The sequence below is a fragment of the Aspergillus pseudoviridinutans genome (assembly GCF_018340605.1).
Source record: "Aspergillus pseudoviridinutans IFM 55266 DNA, scaffold_7, whole genome shotgun sequence".
Taxonomy (NCBI): Eukaryota; Fungi; Ascomycota; class Eurotiomycetes; order Eurotiales; family Aspergillaceae; genus Aspergillus; species Aspergillus pseudoviridinutans.
The window spans coordinates 111,416-127,898 of NW_025091287.1; the positions used below are offsets into that span (position 1 = coordinate 111,416).

The following is a 16,483-nucleotide window of genomic DNA, read 5'->3' on the forward strand; positions in this document are numbered from 1 at the left end:
CTGGTATTTGTGCTTTGTCAGCAGTGATTGCTTTCGTTTGTCTTCGAACGAAATTGACCTATCAATGGAGATGTGAATGACGAAGTTAACATGCTGGGTAGATCCTAAGATTTCTTACTTATATATATGTATATATGAAAGCACTGAAGGAAAGTCTAACCAAGCAATTACAAATTATAGGGAACAGGGAAAAGGACCAAAAAAAAAGCTTGTATAGGTGGTATAGTAAGACATCTTGTAATTTAATCGACACGGTACATAGCCTATATTAGGAGGGGTAGAGAAATATGTCCGTAGAATTCTCTTTCCCAATATTACCATACGCATGTAGACCATTCGACAGGCTATTGGTCCCTTCTGAGTTGCTCAATGGGAAGTTCAGGCCTCCGACGCTGAGGCAGATGGCTCGTTTAACCGCTCGGGTCAGCAAAGGACGCCTTGATCTTCCTTAATCAGATCCGAGGCCTTTTCGGCAAGGGCGTACACAGTAGGCATAGGGTTCGCATCAATGTGCACTGGAATCACACTGGCATCGACAACTCTTAACCCATGAACCCCTTTCACTCGCAGTCGTTCATCCACGACGTGGCCCATAGCACACGTCCCCACCGGATGGTTGAACGACATGGTACTCAGCCGGACAAACTCACAACCCTGGTCTCGATCACGAAGGTCCACTTGAGGTTTTGGGTACACCCGTTCCGCAATCTTGTCGGCCACTCGGTCTGACTGGAGGGCGCGGTGTGCGAAAGCAATGCCGGCTGCCAGGATATCCACATCTATAGGTTGAGACAGGACACCGAGGTTAATCTCGGGCGGCACAAATGGGTCGATCGATTTTACGTGGCAGCTTCCCTTAGACAGTGGGTTTGTTGCAATTACTAGGATGCTGTAGAAGGTTTTCTGGGTTTGAGACATGTCTGACTTGGTCGTATCTTCATCGGGGCATCCTTCTGCAATGGTGACGTTGCTCGGATAACCAATGAATTGCACAGCCGCCGACTTGGGGTCGCGTAAACGTGCAATGATGCTTTGTTCTGCCGGTGCCAAGGCAAACCATTGATGGTCTATGGCTTTAGAGATGGTGCTTTCCAGCTCCTCTGCCGCGACGAGGGACGTGAATGGTAGAAATCCCACCAAGCTCAGTTCTCCCGGCCGTCCTTTAGGAGTTCCTTGTTCCTCGTCGACGCTGGTGTGTTCTTTTGCCGGAGGAAAACCCCCACCAGCTGTGAGCTCGTATGTGACGTGTGTCATGGGATGTTCTCGGAGATTTTGGCCAACACCTGGGAGGGGCACAACACACTCAATTCCCGCCATTTGGAGGACTTCTGGGTCTCCGATACCGGAGAGCTCTAAAAGCTTGGGGCTTTGAATTGAGCCAGCGGACAGGATGACTTCTCTGGCTACCGAGACTTGATGAAAAGCACCATCACACCAGAATTCTACCCCTATAGCTCTCTTACTATCCTTCTGGAGGTGTAACTTGCACACTGTTCCCCCAGTCACCACCCGGAGGTTGCTGCGGTTGAGACAGGGAAGCAGATATCCTGTCGTGGCATAGCTTCGAACCCCGTCATTAGCCCTATCAATGGTTGACACCGATTGATATAACCCAAGGTGGTGTCCCCCCAAGGGGTCTTTTGGTCTTGGAATCCCCGATATCTTATTGAACGCGTCCATCATGGATTCTTCAATGGCCAATTGCCAGGGTGAAAAAGAGGTCTTTATCGGACCCGTGCGGCCGTAGGTCCGACGCTGGCCACTGGGCACTTTTTTGGGGCGCTCGGTTTCATCGTCCAGTGATTGGCTCCGATGATAGTATGGAGAAAGTTCCTCCCACGACCAGCCTGGATTTCCGAGATTCTGCCAGAGATCTATATTCTCCGCGGAGGGCTTGCAGTATGTCATGAAGTTGGTCCCGCTGGATCCTCCTAAAACCCTGCCGCAGGATATATTATGCACTCTGTCATTGGTTCCTGTCTATGCAGATAAAATAAATCCAGGTCAGGGCGCATACCACTAAAAGCAGGGGCCACAAAAGGAAAAGGGAAAGAGGGGGAGAACTATACCTGCGGCGTAGATTTGAACATCCAGTCGTACTGGGGATTGTGAAGCATGGTGGAGACCCCGATTGGGGAATCAACAACAGGATCTCTGAGCTTCGATTCACCGGCCTCAATGACTCCTACCGTGATGGATGGATCCTCTGTCAAACGTGAGGCAAGCACCAGTCCGGCAGTCCCACCCCCGACGATGATGTAATCAAAGGGGAAAGGGGAATCGAGGAAATGAGATAGGGACGTCCGTATCTGAAGGTCGTTGGGCACCATTTCAGCTGATCGTACATGAACGTCAAAAAGGCTCTTCTCTAGGCGGAGAGGAATGATTTATGGATCATAAATATGGCGTTGAAGCATAGGGTACATACTGGATTCAGCAAATAAGAGCGGAGAATACTGCCGGTCTCTCATGCTTATAGGCCGTTTGCGGTTGCGGACACGGGCTCTTCGCCGTTCATTGATCCTCCGTTGTGTACGGAGTAAGTGAAAAGAAAAGGGCCTTGAGACCCGTATTTTCATTATTCTAGTTTTCCTAATTTGCACCGCCTAGAATTACTGCCACAAACACCGTTTCATCTGGCCCTAATAGTGTTGGCCTCGCTAAATATAGCGCGGGCAACCTGCCAAAACCCATATGTCGAGTGGCAGTGATGGTCGGTAAATGCCGTGGGGCAAGTCGGAATTTCTAAGTTTGAATCAGTAGCTACTATATGAATGAGATATTCCGGACTGGGTCCCGGGGAGTTGGGTTTCTTTATATCTGTTGCTATCAGTTGTTGAATTTTACCAACGGAAACCGTCGTTTTAGCTACCTCAAGTCTGGTTGGGCCCTATGGTAGTATCCAGAGCGCGCGAAGCTCTGCGCTCCGTAGGAATGACTCGTACACCTTGTGGGTTGTGGAAAATGTCTTGTGGATCAATATCGGCCTTGAGCCGTTCCAGTCGAGGCAGGTTCGACCGCCAGTACTTCATCTGTGCTTTTGGCATCAGTGGATCCAGGTCCCCCAGGTACATTGGAAGAGGACCCGATGTCACAGCAGCGCTTTCGTATGCTCTGTTCAGGAACGCAAAGGCAGCGGGGGTCAAAGGCTCAGTAGTGTTCACAGCATGGGCGGCGATCCAGTAGAGAACGTCTCGATGTGGAAATGCTGTGGCTCCCACAGGGTAGTCATTGGCAGCACCTCCAGCCAACCTGAACGTAATATACCAGCGTGCGTTGCCCGAATCCGCGGTGTAAAGATKGCGGAAGAGCTCTACCGCGTTTGAGTAAGGTATAGGATTCTGGAGCGTAATTCCCAGCGATTTAACATATGAGTAAGCAGGGCCGCGGTCGTACAAGGTGGCATTTATAATTTCCGGCCAACCTGTAAGGACCGTGACGCCTCCTGGGCTTTTGACGGGAAACTGCTCCTTCAGGTTCAGTTCCTCAAACTCCACTCTGGTGCCATAGAAATATCCACTCAGTCGTATGTTCGGTCGCTCTACCGTCAATGTCATATCCAAATCTCTTGTGAGGTTACGGTCGGATACAAAGGTCTGCCAATTGGAAAATATCTTAGCTTGTTCGTCCGCATCCCGGGTGTCCACATCTATGGTGTAATCGTACTTCACTGCAATTGTTGGTGCTGGTTGCGTGCGAACCGTGAACTCGGTGACAATGCCAAAACTCGCCGCAGCACCTTTGAGCGCAAAGAAGACTTCTGGACTCTCCGTATTGGAAGCTCGAATAATCTGACCATCCGCCAGCACGATTTCTGCTTCTTCAACATGGTCGAGAGCCATTCCCCATTTCCGGACCGTTGGGCCTATCCCCCCAATAGTAAAATGGCCCCCGGCGCCGACTGAGGTACAACTCCCATGGGTCATTGCTCGTCCTCCTGCCTGATATAGCTGTTCGGCAACATTACCGACGGTGACTGCAGCGCCGATGGCAGCTCTGTATGTAGAGTGCTCCATAGAAAACTGCTGGAAATGTCTCATATCGACAACGACGGCGCCGTCGGTTCCACCCAGCCCTATCATATGCCAGGTTAGATCTGATAAAGATGGAAAGTTATGTAGATGTAGAGCGCTCTACCATAGTTTCCCAAACTGTGCCCACCTGACCTGGCCTGAATTTTGTAGTCAAAGGAGCGTGCACACCTCACAATGCCAGAAATTTGCTCTGAGTGTTCTGGGTATGTAATTGCGATTGGGGAGACGGGGAATTCCAGGTTAGAGAGGTGGACGTTCTCTGGACCGAACGTTACGAGCCCCAGATCACCTCCTAGGGCTGAAAGCAAACACTCTCGGGCAGCCGCAGTGCTAGGCGTATTCCCCATGATGGTCGCTTAAAAAGCGTTTGCGCAAGCAGGATATCCCTCAGGTCGTAGTCTCTGCAAGTGACCCTTTGCATATAGTCCGTAAGGTTGTTGATATGCACTCTTTCTTCACCAGGCCAGCCGAAGGCAATTACCCCTTGCTCACCCTCGCCAAAGTCACTGTACAAGCATCAAAGCTACCACAAGGTACTGATCAAGCCTTCTTCCGGGGCGTGAGTTCGGATATAGCGACCGTGGGAGAACTCTTTTGCCTTGCGTACACATATAGGATTTCAAATCTTGCGCCAGTGACAGTAATAAACATCCTGACGAACATTCTGGGCAGGTTTTAAGAATAGCTTTTCAAGGCTGGAATCGTTCTCTCCCAACATGCCCCATCCTGCAAGGGATATGCGTCCACCACTTCTTTGGGTTCCCAATGTAGTAACTTGGATCCTGACATGATCAAATATTCTTGCAATTTTTAACCGGAATGTCTCACAAGATGAATAGACATCGCCCTTGCTTCTCGTTGCTCGCTTCCCTGAGAACGGAAACGGGATCACGCATTCAACTTGAACGCTGCACATCCAGGGTAATTCCTCCTCACAGAAAATAAATACAAAGGGAGCATTAGCAAAGGGATTGGCAAGGTAGAGGAAGATGAAAATCTTTGGATATTCCGAGGACCGAGTCTCCCAGAAATAGGCTCCAATTTTCCCTCCCATACCATCGCAACGATTACCTGAATCCAATCTGGACAGTAATAGAAGACCAAGTATGAAGTAGCAGAAAATCATATGTTATTCAGATTTGAATTAGTAGGTGCTCCACAGGACAGTACTTCAGGCTCCCGCCTCCTGCGAAGGCTGAGCCTGAGGAGGTCAGCGACAATCTACTCTATCAACAGGTCACAACACTTACTTTACAACAGTCATATTCTCCGTCACGCTAGATATACCCTGTTGACTACCTAGACTTGGGACCCAAACGCGCCGTGGGCTCAGGTCTCGGGGCCCCATGCAAATCACAGTTTGTCCGCCCCTACCTGCACTTCCTGCCTTCACCACAGCCGCCTTAGGGGAGCCCAGGTCATCCATCCTGCGCTGGACGTAAATGCGTTGACAATGTATCCGCCGGGGCGTCCATCCGCGGGGTCTAGCCGTGGGCCGCAAGCGATCATCGGCACCAGGCGAATGATGAGGATGTGCTCAAAATGCCGACCTCCAGGTATCGCCATCCATCACGTCCACGACCAAGAACATTGGAGAGATCAAGCTGGCCGAGCGGGCAGAAACCTTCGTCGGCACAAACGCTCGGCGGCGCACTGGAAGGAAGACTAGTCCCAGCCGTGCGTCGACATCACGGCCATCAGCAGTTTCAATCAACTATTCGTTGACTACCAGCCACACTACGGCAGTGTCTTCTCCGCGCGGGACACCTTGGAGTACCACCAGGCAGCACCCTCAACCGGGCCCGCGCCATCTACTACGTGCTGGGCTGGACCCGGCTGCGAAACAGAACGGAAGGATCCACTCCAGGAGCTCTCCATGTCCCTGAGTTGGTGATGAGAGGGAGTGAATAGAAAAGATTCAGGAGTGGCTGGCATCGTACGACCCGGGCACATCACCATGTATGTTGTGGTGCCATGTACCAGGTCGACTGGGATTGATCCTCCCCTGCCCAAGAAAATGCCTGCTAGAGCTGCATAACCGAACCGCTAAAATCGAATCCAACCTTCACCGAACTCGCAGCGGTGAGGTTCGGTTCCTAGATTGCGAATCCGCACCGGGTTCGGGGCGGGCCAGGGTCAGATCCAGGGGGTCAGCGGTTAAACCGCTAGAAACCGGTTTACTTAGTAATCACTAAAATCTTAGATATCCTAATATCTAGTCTATCTATATATGAAATATCGATTCAAAATATCTAGTGGTTGCTGAGTTCTGTCATGGGTTGGTGTAAAAGTGGAGGAGATATAAATATACTGCCAACCTTTGACAACCATCATAATTTAAATGATTTTCAACCACCACCCATTCAACGCTATAGATATCGAATCAACATTTTAGACATGGATTAGTATGATGATATTTACCGCATATTTTATATAAAAATTATAATTTTCTATAAGCATATATAATAGGCCCTAGGAATTCTAAAACCTATTAAAATTTGACTATTGATCTAAGCCGAATTGAAACCAACCCAAACTAAGTCTAAGGTAGTTAGTAGGAGCCTAGGTAGGCCTATCTAGGCCTCCTAGTAGGTTTTTGCAGTGAAACACATCAAATTGCACGGGTTCTAAGTTCTAGAATTGGGACTTGGACTCACAGCGGTTCAGTCAGTGCCAACGGGTTTTAAACTCGCCTTAACTCGGACCAAATGCAACTCTATTAGTAACTAGTATAGTTAGATATAGTATAATGAGATGGACTAAATAATACCTAGATTATCCCCACTAGACTACTAGGGCTGCAATCCTGGCCTGATACAGTGGTCAGAATGGGGGGTCGCAGCACCCATACTTGGATTTCTGACAACAACTGTGGGAGCCGTCTTGTAGCAAGTTCAACTGTTCGAGCTGCTTACAATCTATACCCTATGATCAGATAGCGCTCTCGTGATCTCATTAGTCACCCCAGGATTCTAGGAAGTTCTGCAAATCCTTAACTACAAATGGTAAAGACGCTCGATACAGATTCGAGGTCTTTCATTTGTCTCGCTTTAGACGAACATTTCAATCTGATCATGCATTGGACGTGACTGTTATTTCCTGCTCTTCGGACTTGGTAGGGAATGCCGTCTCATGGCGAATCCTTTCCGTGCAGCGTCTATTCCGAAGGTCAACGAGTCCGAAATCTGCCCGATTGCTATGCAAAATGCGATCATGGACCACTGCTATGTGTGGGGTTTCTGCACTGAGGAAGCCTCTATTTAGTTGCCATACCGGGCCATCGTCTATTCAGTTATCGAACGCCCATTACCATGGTCCATCATGGTCGAGTCAGAAGATGTTCCCGGCGATTACTCCCGCCCACCTTGGTACCGATGTTTAAATCCCATGCAATCGGGAAGGATCCCGCCCATTCCAGATGCTCGCACTATCACAAAGGAGTATGAGGCGGGATTTTGGAGTCAACTGGTGTTCCATTGGATGGGAGAGCACATGAGCGTATAGACATTGACCTCACATGATTGTTCATGACATCCTGACTGATCAAACACAGACTGACTGATCAAACACAGACAGGCTACCACCGGTCGCTTGAATACAACGATATCTGGCTTGTTCACCCCAAGCGTACTACTGAGTCTTCGGCATCAAAGCTGATGGAATCATTGAGCCTTCGGGCGTCTCAAAATGAGAGCAATCCCCTTACTGGGCGATATACGACACGTTTAGACGAGACATCTGGTGGAGCGGACTCCTTCGACTCGTCTCCGATCTCTTCCTCGTCTTTGCACCATTCACCCTGCGATATCTGATCAGCTTTGTTCAATTGTCGTATGCGGCATTGGCTGTTGGAGGCAGCAGCTCAAACGTGGGCATCGGTATTGGCCTGCTTGTAGGGATTATAGTAATGCAAGTGATGCAGAGTCTCACCAACAGTCACTACCAATACCAAGCGATGCTCGTGGGCGCTCAAGCAAGAAGTTCTCTGGTCTCCCTCATCTTTGCGAAGGCTCTGAAGCTGTCAAATCGGGCCAGGGCCGGCTTGCAGGATACAAATAGCAGCGAGAAGGATGGGATCGACGGGTCCACGCGGGTAGCAGACGGCGGCTGGCCAGATGGTCGTATCTTCAGTCTCATGTCCAACGATGCTGAACGAATTTTCCAAGCTAGCAAGGTCATCCACCTCGTCTGGACAAACCCCATTGCCATCATTCTCACCGTGGTTCTGCTGCTAATTAACCTGACCTCCAGCACGCTACCTGGCATAGCTGTGCTGGTCCTTGGTCTCGCCGGTGTGACCAGGGCGGTTCGGAGTCTGAACAACCGCTGAGACAACCTCAATTCCGTCTCAGATGAGCGCATGAATCTAACGCAGGAAATCCTACAAGGGATCCGCTTTGTCAAGTACTTCGCCTGGGAACAGGCATTTCACAAGTGCCTCAGGGAAATAAGTGTCAGGGAGATCCACTCGCTCCAGATCCTTCAGGTTATTCGAAGCGCGCTAGGAGCTGTCTCAATGGCCATCCCCATCTTTTCAAACATGCTTGCGTACATCACCTATTCGTTGACGGGACATTCCCTAGACGCCGCAATCATTTTCTCCTCCCTGGCGCTCTTCAACTGCCTGCGGAACCCGTTGAATTGGCTGCCTATTGCTATTGGCCAGAGCGCCGACGCGTGGTCCTCTATGCGCCGGATTGAAAAGCTTCTGTTGGTGGAGGAGTTTCAAGACCGGGTTCTGCTCGACGAGCAGATGCATGCGGCAATCGAAATGCGCGATGCAAGCTTCACCTGGGAGAGGACGACAGAGAGCCAGAACGAGGTCCACTTCAAACTGGAGCACGTCACTTTCCAGGCTGAACGAGAGGAGCTCATTGCTGTAGTCCGGGCTGTTGGGAGTGGGAAGACCTCGCTCCTCTGTGCACTTGCTAGCGAAATGCGCAACACGGCTGGGGTTGTTCGGCGAGGGGCATCAAAGGCGTATTGTCCGCAGCTTGCGTGGATACAGAATGCGACTGTACGCGACAACATCTCTTTGGCAAAGAGTATGACCCGGACTGGTATCACCGGGTGGTGGACGCGTGTGCTCTTTACCCCGACTTCCGCGAGCTACCCGCGCGAGATTCGACGGAGATTGGAGAACGGAGCCCGACTGGATGCGAATCTGGGACTTGAACTCGCGAGTGAAGATTTCTTGAGTTGGTTGGATGGTTTGGATCTTGACCTTGCGACTCCGGATTGGATTTTCTTGGGAGAGTAGAAGAAGTTCTCAGAAGTTCTCATTTATAAAATTAGTTCCTTGTGATAAGGGTAAATACTTCCCTTATCACGAGAAGATGAGGACGATGATAGACTTGATGAGAGTGTTGGGTGGGAGAAAGTTTTAGCGGTGAAGGTGTTCACAGACTCTATTCATTTCTTCTAACTCCGTTGTGGCATATCATGGATGGTGGGCTCCCTGAGATTGAGCGTTTGCCTTCGATATCTGTGTGTATCTATCGATATTTGAAGCTCTTTATTCTAAAACTTGCTTAGGAAGATGTCAATGAGCTTGCTTAGAGTTTGCAAAATTCTTGGCTAGAATGGGTTAGCTAGTTCAAATTCTTACTAAGCAGTATATGAAAAGAGAGGAACTGTAATATAGCTAATCTACTGTATATTGATAAAATCAATCCCTTCTAAGCTCTGTGGGTATTATGCAGATAAACCATTAAGTTAGGATAGTAGTATTGATATTAGAGTTGCATTTGGTGCGAGTTCGGGCGAGTTCAACCTTTAGTTGGCACCGAACCGCTGCAATTTCGAGTTCAAATTCTAGAACCCACAGCCAACCCAGGTTGGTGGCGGTTTCACCGTAAAAACCCGCCACTAGGCCTAGCTAGGCCCCTACTAACTAACCATTGTTAGATTCAGGTTAGATTAGTTCAGTTTCGGGGACCCTAAACTGCTGAATGGGTCAGGGTGGATTCTGAGTTCTAAAATTTAGACTTAAAATTGCAGCAGTTCAGTGCTAACTAGTTTTAAACTCACCCAAACTCAGACCAAATGCAACTCTAGACAGTAGGAAAGGCTAACTATTGCTGGAGTATATATTTAATATATTAATTATAGAGAATTTACAGTGTCCTCACTAATATTAGATTTCCTGTCTATAAAGTAAGGTTAGACAGATAGTTCAAGAGAAATCAGACCTTCATCTACGCATTCCATGTATATGCGTTTACCATATGATTACAATTACTGCTGAGTGGCTATCAAATCCATAATAATTTTTGAATAGGATAGGGATGATGGTAACGGAGAATCAAAGGAAGGGAAATTCGGGTGGAAGTACAAGGCGACTGGATCAGCATGATAGGCGAGATGATCTGAAGGGTGATTGAACCAGCGATGTGACGAGGGCCAAAATCCAAACAGTCTCGCTCACAGAACATTGCCCTTGGTCTGGGTCATGTTTTTCACGTTCAGGTTTCTCATCATGCCAACCCAAATGAAGCCTAGAACCATGAATGCGGTACCGGCAATGAGCATCCTTGCCTGGGCATAACCGTATGCCTCCACAATGGCGGTCCGTATAGCACTTCCGACTGGGTAGCTGAGTTGGGTCGGGAGCGATTTGTAGATCAGGTCCAAATCTGGCACGGCGGACGCGGGTAAGTTTTTCTCAAGTTTCGACAGAAAAGTATTGGTCCAGATAGCTCCACAGATCGCACTGCCAATAGACCCACCAATGCTGCCCATGACAAACAGCAAAGCGAGCACGGCAGCAACGTGTTGGTGGTCAACAGAAGCAAGAACCGCTAGTTGCACGCAGAGAATGAAGACACTTCCGGCGACTGAGAAGAAAATCTCACACATAACAATGTACCCAATATATCCGCCCGGTTGACGGAAGTGAATCATCAGACCAAGGCCGAGGATATAGAGCGGAATGCAGGACAAAAGAATCCACTTGAAACGACCCGTCCAGCGGATCAGCCAACCAGCGAGGAATAAGAAGACGAAGGAGACCACACTGAAAGTGTTGCTCACATATCCAGCTGTAGCGACGTCCAACTCATACACAACTTGCAAGAAAGACGGGAGATAGCTGGCATAGCAGAAGTAAGAAACCTGATAGGTCATATTCAGAAGACATGCGCCCAGAACGGTCCGGTCAATGAGGAATCTATAGTTCAGGAATGGCATGGGCGCCACAAAGATTTCGTAGAGTCCGAAGGCGATAATTAGCACCAGGCCAACAGTAATCATTGCAATGATATAGCCGGTCTGATAACCATGGGGCGCCGTAGCCGCCAAAGTAAAGGGGAGAAGAAATATGACAAAACCGCCGGCGAACAGAACAACTCCGGGCACTAAGTGAGTTCATGAGAATATTAGCCTTCTGGGGGAACTTCGAGGCGACCGCTCTTGTTGTTACTTACGATCGAATTCCACAATGGCCCACCAAATCGTCTTCGGGGTGATATTCCAATTTTTTGTCTCCTTGACGAGAATACACTTTTTCTCGGCTTGGCGTAGGTGGTAAGCCAAAATGCCGTAGATTGGCAGAGCAACAGCCGGCAAGATAATTGCCCACATGCCAAAGCCCCATCGCCAATTCGAATTGGCAAGGAGATCCGACGCAGCCTTGGAACCCGCGAATGCAGAGATCAAAGCAGGTGACGAGGTGAAAGCAAACGCTAGACCTCGGTTCCGTAGATTTGTCACATCGGTCGCAAGGACATCCCAGGTGTAAGAAAGCCCGCCAAACCCGACCTTGTAGAATACCTAGAGCCAGTCTAGCCGTTAGACAATTCTATTGGCAAGCTCTTTGGTTGTTATATCTTACCTGCCCGGCACAATAGGTGGGGAGATTCTGGGACGAAGCCAGAAGAACCAAGCCCAGAATACAGAAGAAAGTCATCATCAGGAAACCCTCTGCACGACCCCACACATCTAGCGCCTTCGCCATAGGGATGTACACTGAACCTCCCATAACAGATGCCACAATGTTGATGACGGTCAACAGCGAGTGGCCCTGGAAAGAACTCGTGGCGTAAGCATTCAAGCTTGTAACAATGGAGCCTCTGAAATCATTGACCAGCGTGAGAAACCAGATGCTATCAGACAAATTTGCCATATTAGCAGCGTGATCTGCCAGGATCGGTACATGCAGCAAGGGTATTGGTTCACTACATACAGTACTAAAACTCTGAACGCCGTAGCCCTTGTCCAGGCCAGGGTCACAGCCTCTATCTTCTTGACACCAGACTGGACTCTGTCACTCGGCTTGGCCTCCTCATTACTGGTCATTTCATGGACGGGCTCATGAGCAGCCTCCTTGTCGTCGGCTCTGATCTGCAGAACACTTGGGCCATTGGCTGGCGTACACTCAGCCCCGTGAGCAGACTTTTCACCAACGATCGAGTGGAATTTCTTCATGATTGCCCACTGTTGCTTAAACTCTGGATGCGAATGAAAGGTTGATAAGGAGTGCGGAACAGATGTTAAATACCTGCTTCAGCCACATATTATATACAACCTTTACGTAAGTCCAGCACCTGTGCTGTGCGGCAGAATGCCATGTATTTTCTTTCTAGTCGCAAGGCGAGAACGGGAGGAAAAGAACAGAGGAGAATGTCGGCCATAAGGCAATCGATACCACAGACAAACAGGTCCCACACCTAGGATTACCGTGAGACACAGGTGCCAATACGCCTAGCGGCCCACGCGTGTACGGGCCTAACAAGGATAAATTGACCACAGTATGGCCCCGTTCTCACCAGTAGCACATAAAAAATGAATGTGCCCAGCAATTCACAGCAAATACACTCAATTACAGACATATCACATGTTGATACAGTGGGTTTGGTACTACTTCGCTTACTCTACCATTAGTTAGCGCCAGTTGGGACTCCATTGCGAAGCGGGAATAATTGGTAATCACGGATTGAACTTCCGCTGCATGTCCAAGATAACATTATCCTGGCCTTAACGCCCCACGGATTTTGGATGGCGTCGATGGCGCCACAAAGGAAGTTAGGTGATTCCAGGTCATAGTCCCGGAACACGCCAACAGGTATCTAACTCCAAACAGTTTGATTCAGACTTTCAAGAAAGTGAGACGTTTTCGTATTTGCTAGGAATGAACGGCTCCATTTGTGTCCAGGATTGGCCGCTCAAGCTACGAGGGTAGACCTTTGAAAAGGAAGGACCAGAGCCTGGACAGGAGCAGTTGCGGCGGCCAGCTGGCCAAGACCGAAAACCAGCGTCTTCGGGTTATGCTGGATCTTTCCTTGCGCAACCATTCCTGTCTGGAAATCGAATACCGCACCTCCCCCTCCTCAATTCCTGGTGGTGGAGTGTTATACTTGTTAAAAAAAGTCTCAACGTGCTTCAGCCCACAACCGGTCATAACCGCCCGAGAAGCCTTGTTGATAGTCATCGTCTCGCCAATCACCTCCGTCAGACCCAGTTCCTCGAAGGCATAGCGAACCATCTCCCGCCCCCCCTCCTTCGCGTATCCTTGCCCCCAAAACTTGGGCGACACTCGGAACCCATACTCCGTCCGATCGTCATGAATTCCTCGGGGTTTTCTTTCGTGGGAATGAGGGCCAATATCCACCAACCCACGAACTTCCCTTTGGCAAAGCCGGCCCAAGTCCCGAAACCAGGCACAGACGTTGCGCAGCCCATCAGCCAGGTATGAACCTGGAGCGCTTCGTCTTCGGTAAATGGCCGGCCGAAGGCGACCATCTTCATAACCTCTGGGTCCATGTCCAACTGCATCGTGAACTTGCGGTGCTCGTGGCCCATGGGGACTAGTTCTAGGCATGCAGTGCGCAGAGTGGCCTGAGCTTTGATTGTCATGTTGTAAGGAGCGATGAATAGAAGAGCGTCGATGAGTCTTGCTTCTGTTGGTTTGGAGTACAACTTGTTTTTTCTTCTAGGAGAACCTACGGCGTCTTGCCATTTGTACCTCCTGCTTCCCTATATACTCTGCAAGTTGGCTTTTAGGGGAATACTTTAATGGCCTGTGTGACGCAGTATTGAAAAAACTGCAGGCTCGGAGCATGCTAGGTAAGGTGCAGTAAAGCCCCTAGTGCCCATTAATTTCCGTCTAGTCGAATTTCCCTCATGTAGGAAGTCAACAGCGGGTGAGTATTCATGTATAGTAATGTTGATATGCCCAATCCTTCGCGCATTGGCCTTTGGGAGTGACAGTTGTACGTTGATTCTACCTTCGTGAAATTCTTCTTTCATGAAGATGGTACCACCTCGAAGATGGGTTGCAGTGCAGTTTCTGTGAAATGCACCAGCACCAGTGAGCTAAAAAGATATCCAGGACAACTGGTGTCCTTTGGTGTAAATCAGAAGCTAAACACTACATCCACTCCTCTAAGGGCCGCGACATGAAAGACTAGGGTTTCAATTTGCTTAAGTTGGTGACGGTGGTCTCCCGTATTAGTGAGCCTTACCAAGTAGATAAGTCTCACATGTAGGAACTGGAAAAAAGGAAGCCTAACAAGCTTACGGATACGTGGCGGAGATAGAATATGTTCCAGAATGAAAAGCAGCTACATGCCCATGCCAAGTATGTATCTACAATAATTTATCGGCATTGTCGTAAGGTGCGTATACCGCTGTCTAGATTGGCGTTATTTGATACAGTTATTCAACTACGACCGTAGGGGATCCAACAGTGCCTAAACCCGAGCAGGCAGTCTTGGCGAGATAGTGGGACCAAATCAGCAATAATCGCGCAGAGGGTCTGGCAAAGTCTGGACTGTAGCCAGCCGGGGTCATTGATCAGTCGATGTTACAGCACAATATCCATCAGATAAGATAAATCCCTTGCCGGTAATCTCCGAGTTGTGGCATTCCTGCGGGGGTTTAGGCTGAGGGGTGGAGACGGGCCACCACTCTGGACACAATTCTCTTACAACACAACCGAACCATCCCACCAATATGCGTGGCGTCTCTGTATGCGTTACTTACGGACGGCCGCTGAGACCACACCCCGAGCCGTCCCGTAAGGTAGTGGACGGACCCAAATCCACACTTTCACTCCTCGCTGGCCCCCAAATGTCCAGGAGAGAAAATCTGAGCCCACTTTTCGATGAGGACGTGCTAGGGGAACTTGTCCCGACGATAAACGTTAGTTGTATTTTATGGTTCAGATCCCCGTATCCTTTTACAGGAGATTGCTAGCTCTAGCCCTGTTTCATTTTTGACCTGGTCTTGGTGACCAGACTGTCCTGTGTTTTGAGGGGTGCCGCGTGTTTGCTACGCTCTACCTGTCATCACTCTCTTAGTTCCGTACTTCCATTTTTCCATACTGACGCCCGATCGCCGGAGGATCGTTCCCATGGTGCCATCCCCTTCAGGATTTAAAATCGATTAGGTAATTGGAATTCCGGAAGTCATACATGAAAGGCCTCGCGGGGTTGCAAGCGACAAAAATTATTGGGCTAAAATCAAGATGTGCACACCAGGCGGCGGTAGACGTTTCCTATGGCCGGGGAAAAGGCCAGTCCTCGAAGAACATGGTCAGGCTTCGACTCAACGAGCACGACATCACACTCGTGTGGTCCTCCCCCTCATACTCATTTTTTATCACAGTATGTAGCTGGTTGCGTCCTCGCAATATCCCACACAGATCCAGAGCATTGTCCGCCATTCTCAAATCTGTTGCGATCTGTCTTCTTGCTTCATAGTGATCAGGCGCCTCGTTAGCCCATTGCGGTGGGTTTTGCTCCAAGGAGCCCCAGGAAACCATCAACGACGGGGATTTGTCATCTGAAGCCTTCTCATTTTCCAAAAAGGCCCTTGCCTCGTGCAAGATGCATAAACTATTCCACCAGATCGAGGGGCTGCTAGCCATGTAGCAATCGAATGAACGTGGGCGTGTAAATAATGCATGGAGGGCGAGCAAGCCCCCATATGAATGGCCACAGAGCGCTTCTCTGGAGAGAGACATCCGTGGAAGCCGGGCCTTCACCGCAGGCCGAACCGAATTCTCAATGAAGTCAAGGAACATATCTGCACCTCCATATCCCGGAATTTTGGACGCCGTGGGCGGAGTCAGATCGAAACTGCGTCGTCGTGCATCATAGAGCTTTCCATTTAAGGGGTATCCGATAGCGACAATGATGCCTCCGCCAGCGTAATGTGACGAGGCTGCACGACGCCATGCAGCCTCGGTCGCAGTCAGGAACAATGAATTCCCATCAACAATGTAGCTGGTTCAAGTAGGTAAGCCGACACATCTTCCGGAGTTCTAGGATATCTGTGAATGCTTACATGATAGGAAGGGCCCCACGATCAGTCTGGTTATCTTGCCAATGCAGTGGCCAAGATATTTGGATAAGGTACGTTTCGCCCTGTTCGCTTTTCAGGTAGAACTGCTCCGAGTTAGGAAGCGGGACTGGGCTTGGCCTGACCCCTATCTTGATGATTTTATCCAT

The 16,483-nt window shown here is 49.4% G+C and overlaps 6 protein-coding genes across 6 annotated transcripts; 1 reads left to right on the plus strand and 5 right to left on the minus strand.

Moving 5' to 3' along the window:
* Positions 1 to 423: 423 nt before the first annotated feature.
* Asppvi_009338 (GMC family oxidoreductase) lies at positions 424 to 2,330 on the minus strand (the record flags this gene model as incomplete). The annotated part of the gene is made up of 2 exons (XM_043305195.1): positions 424 to 1,980; positions 2,070 to 2,330. The coding sequence occupies 2 exons, from the start codon at positions 2,328 to 2,330 to the stop codon at positions 424 to 426; spliced, it is 1,818 nt and encodes a 605-aa protein (XP_043161130.1).
* Positions 2,331 to 2,873: 543 nt separating this feature from the next.
* On the minus strand, positions 2,874 to 4,381 carry Asppvi_009339 (uncharacterized protein; the record flags this gene model as incomplete). Its single annotated transcript, XM_043305196.1, has 2 exons — positions 2,874 to 4,075; positions 4,138 to 4,381. 2 exons carry the CDS (start codon positions 4,379 to 4,381, stop codon positions 2,874 to 2,876), a joined length of 1,446 nt encoding a protein of 481 aa, XP_043161131.1.
* A 2,974-nt stretch (positions 4,382 to 7,355) lies between these two features.
* Asppvi_009340 (uncharacterized protein) lies at positions 7,356 to 9,294 on the plus strand (the record flags this gene model as incomplete). The annotated part of the gene is made up of 4 exons (XM_043305197.1): positions 7,356 to 7,532; positions 7,607 to 7,713; positions 7,764 to 8,326; positions 8,387 to 9,294. 4 exons carry the CDS (start codon positions 7,356 to 7,358, stop codon positions 9,292 to 9,294), a joined length of 1,755 nt encoding a protein of 584 aa, XP_043161132.1.
* Positions 9,295 to 10,457: 1,163 nt separating this feature from the next.
* On the minus strand, positions 10,458 to 12,458 carry mirB (MFS siderochrome iron transporter MirB; the record flags this gene model as incomplete). Its single annotated transcript, XM_043305198.1, has 4 exons — positions 10,458 to 11,389; positions 11,459 to 11,804; positions 11,866 to 12,136; positions 12,217 to 12,458. 4 exons carry the CDS (start codon positions 12,456 to 12,458, stop codon positions 10,458 to 10,460), a joined length of 1,791 nt encoding a protein of 596 aa, XP_043161133.1.
* Positions 12,459 to 13,200: 742 nt separating this feature from the next.
* On the minus strand, positions 13,201 to 13,886 carry Asppvi_009342 (GNAT family N-acetyltransferase; the record flags this gene model as incomplete). Its single annotated transcript, XM_043305199.1, is given in 2 exon segments — positions 13,201 to 13,565; positions 13,580 to 13,886. The coding sequence occupies 2 exon segments, from the start codon at positions 13,884 to 13,886 to the stop codon at positions 13,201 to 13,203; spliced, it is 672 nt and encodes a 223-aa protein (XP_043161134.1).
* Positions 13,887 to 15,528: 1,642 nt separating this feature from the next.
* Positions 15,529 to 16,483, minus strand: Asppvi_009343 (alpha/beta hydrolase; the record flags this gene model as incomplete). The annotated part of the gene is made up of 2 exons (XM_043305200.1): positions 15,529 to 16,258; positions 16,320 to 16,483. 2 exons carry the CDS (start codon positions 16,481 to 16,483, stop codon positions 15,529 to 15,531), a joined length of 894 nt encoding a protein of 297 aa, XP_043161135.1.